The 7,962-nt window shown below is 45.7% G+C and overlaps 1 protein-coding gene across 1 annotated transcript; it reads left to right on the forward strand.

Moving 5' to 3' along the window:
• Positions 1–167: 167 nt before the first annotated feature.
• Positions 168–7,854, forward strand: RAD9B (RAD9 checkpoint clamp component B). The gene is made up of 11 exons (XM_039561030.1): positions 168–278; positions 1,012–1,082; positions 1,936–2,085; positions 2,311–2,425; positions 3,066–3,165; positions 3,269–3,375; positions 5,184–5,290; positions 5,759–5,823; positions 6,353–6,475; positions 6,774–7,026; positions 7,302–7,854. Exons 1-11 carry the CDS (start codon positions 245–247, stop codon positions 7,431–7,433), a joined length of 1,257 nt encoding a protein of 418 aa, XP_039416964.1. The 5' UTR covers positions 168–244; the 3' UTR covers positions 7,434–7,854.
• Positions 7,855–7,962: the final 108 nt, after the last annotated feature.

Consider the following 7,962-nt stretch of genomic DNA (forward strand, 5'->3'; position numbering starts at 1 on the left):
GCGCTGCCAGGGATGCCCAGGGTGGGATTGTTGGGGTGTCTGTGCAGGGCCAGAGTTTGGATCGATGATCCCTGCGTGTCCCTCCCCACTCGGGATATTCCACAATTCCGTAACTCCACAATTTCATAATTCCGCAATTCCCGCACCTCACGGTTCCACATCCGGGGCTCCTCGCGGCGCAGGCCCCACCCCCCGGGGCGTTTCCCGCCCTCCGCGGCCGTGAGGGAGGTGGGGGGGGGCGGCCATGAAGTGCGTGATTGGGGGGGCGCAGCTGCGAGGTACCGGGGAGCCGGGGAACCCGGGGAGCCCGGGGAACCCGGCACATGCGGGGCTTGCTGCGGGTCCCGGCAGCGGGACGGGCCGGCGCTACTCCCGGCGCTGCCCTCAGGCGCGGCCCCGAGCGGAACACGATCCCTGGGAGCAGAGCTGGGGATCCGCCTCTCCCTCATCCCAGCGGGATCGGGCGGTTGTGTGGGATGCGGAGCAGAGCGCTGGGTTTGGGGACTCCCAGGTGGAGATGCCGCGGCCTGGCTGCGTGTCTCCCTGTGCACCTCCAGAGGCACAGCTCGAATCCTGGGTGCAGCATTCTGTGGAAAAAACTGCTCTGCCACTGCCAGAGGCGAATCCCAAGGCTCTTTGCTGGGTTCCGCTGTGTTTCTTAGGGTTCCATCTCTCCAGATGTCCTGTTTCTTCTCAGACCTTCCATCTGCTAAATGTCATTTTTAATGGTGGAGTTTTGCCTGATGGAATTAATTTGTGGTGACAGCAGGTGCTGCAAAGGGACGTGCAATATTTGAGGTGCCTCATCAGAGTCAGCCTTCCAAAACATCACGGGTTTGGAAAATTAAAATTTCAGTTAAAAAGAAAAAAAAACCATTTTCCACCATCAATTTACAAATTTCCTATACATTTGAAGGAAATGTTTCTTCTTGAATTATTCTGGAGAAAGTGCAGTGTCACATTTTTATTTTAATTTAGAATGCATACTGCAGTGTTTTCTTTCCCTGACAGTGTTTGGAAGAGCAATACATGCCATAGCACGGATTAGTGATGAATTTTGGTTTGACCCTGTAGAAAAAGGTGTAAGTGAACTTGATTTATTCTAATTTTAAAATCTTTCTTGGAAGCCCAGTATTTTTACTGTTGGATACTGTGTTTTCCTACAGGTGCCTTTCAGTCCATCACATTCTCAGCTCTCTCCACTTTCAGTATGGACAAATGCCATATTTTCTGTGATTGTAATTATGCAGATTCCATTATGGAAGATTTTGTTCCTGCTCTGCCCTAAGATCCTTTGATTTTTTGTTGTCCAGGACATCTGGATTAATGCCACGAGGTTCAGTTCTGTAGTCACATGTCAAAAGGTTTGAGTTTTGTACCACACAGGAGCTGCCTCTAAAAACAACATGTTTTGTACTGTTGTGACTCAACAGGAAGAACACATCCATTAATGCCTCTGATTAATCAAACACCATTTCCAGCAAAATTAGTGTTTTCTCCAGAGGTTTCTTAGTTAAAAGTGATCAGCTCTCCTTGACTCACTGGGAGGATGGAAAACCACAAGTGGAGATTATTTGTTTTAATACCTGAAGAATTTCTGAGGTGTGAGTGGTGTCTTTGCTCATTTGTATGGATCATGTCCCTCAAATGCCCCTACCACAAGCTGAGCTCTGGGTGTTTGGGTAACTCAATTATTTTTATAAATAATTTTAAAATCAATTTAAAAAAAAAGTATTTTTAAATTTTTTAATCCTTTTGAGATGTACATTTCCAGGTTTGCTGGTGGCACTGAAGCCCAGAGGAGGCTTTTTTTTAAAAAGTTCAATATGAGATAGTTTTGAGTTAATAAATTATTTTACTTCTATTCCATCAGTGCTTAGAGCCAATGATGTTGGAGGTCTTTTCCAACCCTAATGACTGTGATTCCATTTCCAGCTTGCCTTAAGATCAGTGAATTCCTCGAGGTCAGCATATGCATGTGTGTTCTTCTCATCCATGTTTTTCCAACATTACTGCTGGACAGCTGTGTCCCAACCGTGTCAGAAGGAAAAGCAGTTATCCCTCCCCTGTAAATTGATAATTAAGGTACATTTTAATGAGTCGTTGCACACAACAGCAAATTAACCCAATTTCCAGCTGAAATTACAATGGGTGAGGATCAGCCTGGGCTCTCCCAGAGTCCCCAGAGCAGTTTAGGGAAGCCTTAAGTGCAGGAGCTTGAGATAAACCAGGGTACAAACCCAGGGAAATGATATTTATTGCAAAGCTGTTCAGGGAGTAACCTCTGCACTGATTTATCTTTTTTTACAGTCAGTTCTCCCTGTGTTTAGATGTGTGAATGTGCTGGAAAGGAATGTAGAGAAATGCAGCATCTTCACCAACCCCAATGACCACCACATCACCTTTCAGCTCCTCTGCAGGCACGGTAAGGTCACAGGGGAAGTGACCTCACAGAGAACAGTTAAAACCCACAACATTTCATGCCATTATCAATGCAGGAGCTGGTCTCGTCCTCAGCCCAGCAGGCCTGGGAATGTTCATCAGCATCAGTCTTTGGAAAATTCCTAAATAAACATCATCTCCCCCCACAGAGCTGTGCTGGGTTGGAGGCAGTGGTTTGTATTATCAATAGTCCAGCTGGTGTTACCAATAATGGGATAATCACTGAATTGGCTCTCCAGACAACTGAGCTCCCTTAGCACATCCTTACCCAGAAATGCAGAGATCTGTAGGGTTTGGCTTCTGCATTCCACCCCCTTTTATATTATTTTACCAGTTAATTACTGAGGCCATTTCCCATCCTGTATTTGTTGCACTTGTTGCTGTTCATGCATTTCTTGTGGATCCTTAAAAAACTCGGATGCTGTCCAGGCACAGCTAATAGGATGGAGGGAGTCGAAGATGGCAGGTGGATTCCATTTTCTGTTTGTGGTGAGTTATTTCCATGTAACTGGACTAAGTCCCCTGGTTACTTCCTCTATTCAACAATTAATACTTTAGAAAAAAGAAGTACATTTTAAAATTACAGCCCAGAACTGATTTTTGTTCATTTCCTTTATACTCAGGTGTTGTAAAAACCTATAACCTGACATTCCAAGAGTGTGATCCCTTGCAGGCTATTTTTGCAAAGCACATGTGTCCAAACATTCTTAAAGTCCACTCCAGGTAACAAACACAGAATTCTTTTTTGTTGAGTTTTACTTTCTAATGTAACAAATGCTAAATAGTCATAGATAGAATTATTTTAGTGTTGAATGACATTTTACAGGCTGCTGGCTGATGTGATGATTCACTTTCCAACCAGTCAAGAAGAAATAACCTTGTCAGTAACTCCAATGAAAGTTTGTTTCAAGAGTTACACTGAGGAAGACACTGGTAAGGAAATTTAAAATGTGAACCAATACTTGGGGGTTTAATGCTTTTTTTGAGGTGAACTCAAGGAATTATAACTGTCATTATATAAATGTGGGATGAATTTTATGCCTGAACGATATTTTTAACAGAACATTAGAGAGAGAGATTTTAAGTCATGCTGCCACCCTCTGGTTTTAATAAATTAAATAAATTGAAATAAACTGAAACATCTTCCTGGTGTCAGTAGCAGATCTCAGACTGAGCAGCCAATTGAAATAAATTACGCCACTTGGTGTAGGCTTGAAAGAGGTAATTACTGTGCTGCAAGAGCAGAAGCCTGGCAACTGCCAGGAAAAAGGGGATAATTTTATGTTTTAAAAATAACTATTTAAATCTGAATACCACAATTACAGAATTGATATCATTAGAGAGTATATTTTAGTCTGAGGACAGCACAGAGTGTCAGCAGGCCCTGCACTGTTACTGCCATGGTCACATCTCCAGGACACGGAGAACAAGCTGTAGGTTCTTGGGGTGTGACTCAAACTAATTTTGAAGATATAATTGTGGTTCTGAAGTAGAGGTTCTTGTATATCATATAATAAAGAGATTCTTTTCGTACTTGTTATGACCAAAGCTGGGGATAATGACCTGGGAAGAGCCTGGAGCACAGGGGTGGGAATTGGGCTAAGAGACAGGGGAGAGCAGGAAACTGGCTGGAGTGAAACAGGGCAGAAATTACTGTAAATACAAAGATTACATTTTGAATGACAAATGTGGTTACTTTGGAAACATTCACTTACCAGGACTATTGTCAGAAAGAAAGCGAAAAATGGTACAATTGTAAAGAGATACCAAACCCCAGGGAGGGAGGAGGAGGGGCAATGAGAGGCACTGTGCTCGTGGTGAATCTCCCTGCCGGCAGCACCTCCCGTGTCCTTTGAACACCTCACCTGGCCGTGGCCTGGGGGATTCCACGCTCAGGTTTCACAGAAATCGAACCCTCTGCCCAGACCCGCTCTCCTTTGTGGCTCAGCCACAGCTGCACGTGTGTGACAAACACCGCCTGCCACAGCTACAAGGAACTTCTTAGCAGAGCCTGCTTGAACCCTCGGTGGGGCCCTGAAGGCTGAGATGAAACAAAGCTCCTGAGCAGAGAAAGGGAAGAGAGAGAATCGCCTGTAACACTCCCTCAGCAGCCTGGCTTTGCCGGGGAGCAGCTCGAGCTGCTGGGGAATTTCTCTGAGCTCTCTGGGACTATCACACTTCAGGAAAGCGCCCTCTCACTTTCTCTTCACACACCTATTAACAGCCACGGTAACAAACAACTGAATACCTGAAAATGAACAGCCAATTTCCTGTTGCCATTTAAGGGTCAGGAAAAGATTGTAATTGTTAAAACAAAGAGCCTCAGTCCACCTCCATTGTGCTCTGGTGATTGGCAGCAATTTTGATTAATCTGTTAAAGTCAAGGCCGAATTTTGGGTTTCCCATCCATGCAACAATAGGCAGCTGGGAATATTAGTGATGGATGCCTGTGGAAGAAGCAGATCTGCAAAAACAGCAGCAGGTATTGGGTTAGATCACACAGCAGAACATGGAACAGGTTCTGCTAAAATCCATTTAAATCTACACAATGTACTCTAGATAGATTCAGGATTTTACTTAATTATAATATATATATGAGCTAAACATTTACTACTGTTAACCACTATAAAACCACAATTATTTGTTCAAACAATGCTGATGTAAAAACCTCAGGGTTATAACCACAGTTTCGTTGAGTTCAAACTTCTGTGAGTCCTTGACTTTGTTGTTATCTCAAACAGACTTTTCAAGGACAATGCTTACTGAGATACAGCTCAGTCCTGAGGAATTTGACTACTTTCAAGTTGGAGTAGATTCTGAAGTGACATTTTGCCTTAAAGAACTGAGGGTAAAGTAAGAATTTGTCTGGAAAAAACCCCATTTCCCATTCACTTGCCTGACTGGACCAGAACAACACAGGATGGTCCCTGGGGAATGGCCCTGGGCTGTGTCCCACCTGACAGCAGCAGGGTTTCAGCACCTGCTTGAGGATTAGCTTTAAACCCCAGGATCCCCAAAACACAGCAGAGCCCCTCACAGCAGCCTTTGAAAGGCAAACAAAACATTTCTGAAACAAAAATGTGGTTTCTGTGCTGGGCAGACACAGCACAGCTGCCCCAGGGAAAGCATCGTGACCAGGGAAGTTCTCCATGCAGAACCTCCTCTGGCAAAGCTCTGGCAAGGGAGGACAGAAATCATTCTTAGAAGCAGCAGACTTTCCCCCTCTTTTTGCCAGTAAACAGCAGCTGGGATAAACTTACATTCAAATATTAATGTTCTGGGTTTAACAAGCACTTCACCCCCCCCTTCTCTGCAGGGCCTGCTGGTGTTTTCCGAAGCCACCAGTGTTCCTGTGTCCATCCACTTCGACAGATGTGGGAAGTACGTGTGGGAACTGCCCTGACTGGACTGGACTCCCTGCAGTCACCCAGTGAATACTGAACTGCAGATTAGAGCAGATTTTCATTTCAAACCAAAAGCCATTTCTAACCTGTGATCCAGGAGTAGAGTTTGTAATTCCACATAAAGCACTGAACCCAGGCATGGGCACTGCCAAGGCAGCCGTGCTGACTGATGAGCTCCTGTGTATAAATTACCTGGACACCTGAGGCTCTCAGTCTCATGCATGCCATGATTTATTTAGCACTTTACAGAAACAATGCGTTTTCTGAATAAATAGAATTTTAACAATTACATATTTAAAGCTCTCATTTGATACTGCACAGCATTTGGTCATTGGAGCAGTGAGATCTGCAACAGGAGCCCCTCTCTCATTCCTCTGCAGCAAATACAGGAGATTTTCAGCTTTTCAGAGGCACTTTTTAACCCATATGTAGAATCACAGGATCTGTGTCACCTCCCACAGTATCTGTAATTCTCTGTGCTGTTTTGTCTCAATATTTGTGTTTAGACCCATTGCTTTCAGCATTGAGGACCTGCTGCTGGAGGCCAGCTTTATCCTGGCTACCTTGTGTGAGGCTGAGAAGGAGGGAGCTTCCCCAGAGCCTCCCTGCTGCCCACAGCCCTGGGACAGGTAACGGGGGCTGAGGGTGAAAAAGAGGTTTTAAGAGGGTGAAAAACTCAGGTTTTCACAGGAAAACTCTGAACTAGAGGGGTTCAGGAACATCTCAGCAGCACAACAGCAACAAAGGGGTGCAAGAGAGAACACTGTACAAGCTGCTGCTTTCCTGATCTCCACGGGGTCTGGCTGCAGCAGGAGGGAAGATGCTGAGAATCTCCTCTAAAGCTGTAATCTTTTCACAAACAGAAAAAAAGGGTATTCCAATGAAACACAAAGCCAGTTCCTAACTGCCCTACTCTGTCCAATCCAGCTCAAAGACACCTATGGATAAATCTGAACAGACCTCCATGGATGGAGCCAGCAAGGCAGACATGGCCGCTTCCAAAAAGCCACAGCAGAAGGGAAACACTCCAAGCACGGACTCTGCAAAACCCCCAAGTGCTTTGGCAAACCAAGAGGTAGAAAGTATTCCCAGAGGCATGGAGAGGGATGTGCCAGGCAGAGCAGGAGCAGCCACGGCTGAGGCAGTGGGAGGAAAAGCCACAGAGGCTCCTTATGAGAAGGTGAGAGAACTCCCTGTGGTGTCAGCACTGGAACCCCACAGCTGCTGTTTGGCTGAGCACCCCCACGTGCACTGGAGGTTTCAGTGGGATCAGCTGTCACAGCAGCACCGCTGGAAAACCCCACCACTGCTGGGAACACTCCTGGGGGGCAGGTGGGTGTCACTGGGAAACGCTGCAGCTGAGAAGGATCTTGAAGTAGCAAAGGCTTCACAAATATTTAATGCCCCAATTCTGTATCACAGAATTCTTACCTGTACAAATACTGCATTTTCCAGTTTCATTCCTTATTCTTCGGAGCTGTTTCTTCCAAGGAGAAGGAGGCCATCGGTGACACCTTCCAGAGTTTGGTGACAGCCAGTGACACCGAGGAGGATTTTGGTGCCTTGCAGAGCTCCCAGGTTCTGTAGTTCCAGTGTTGGGGTCCAAGGACAGAGAGTGGGGAGTGCCCAGGAGGGAAGGGCAATGCAGGCCCAGCATTTGTCACTGGTGCTGTGACCCAGCAGCACAGAACGTTCTGGAACTGTCAGTGCTCTTGTAATGGCACAAATTTAGGTCACAGTTGACTCTGTTGAGGTTTGTGTGTTCTGCAGGAACTGCTGGGGTTCTGCTCTCAGAACACTCTCACTAAGAGAGTCTCAGCTGGAATTCAAACTCTGTTACCACATCAGGCAAATGAAGCTGCTGTTCTGGTTAAGGGTGCTGGAAAAATAACCCAACCATGCCCTCTGCCACAGCCAAACCCAGCCCAGCTCCAGAACTCAAGTTTTTACAGAGACTCTGCAGAACCAGCATTTAACTGAACAACCAAAGTTGTCACAGAATTGCATTTTAAAAAATAAAGGTTTGTGTTTCAGACATGGATTACTCTTTTCCTTCCCTGCGTCTCCTCCACCACACATCAGAGGCAGTGCAGTATTTCCAAAGACACACTGGAAT

Source organism: Corvus cornix, chromosome 15 (genome assembly GCF_000738735.6).
Source record: "Corvus cornix cornix isolate S_Up_H32 chromosome 15, ASM73873v5, whole genome shotgun sequence".
Lineage (NCBI taxonomy): Eukaryota > Metazoa > Chordata > Aves > Passeriformes > Corvidae > Corvus > Corvus cornix.

Coding starts and splice junctions, on each gene's coding strand:
- RAD9B (XM_039561030.1), top strand. CDS start 245: ATGAAGTGCGTGATTGGGGGGGCGCAGCTGCGAG. Junction 3,166..3,268: donor ATTCTTAAAGTCCACTCCAG/GTAACAAACACA, acceptor GACATTTTACAG/GCTGCTGGCTGATGTGATGA. Junction 5,824..6,352: donor CACTTCGACAGATGTGGGAA/GTACGTGTGGGA, acceptor ATTTGTGTTTAG/ACCCATTGCTTTCAGCATTG.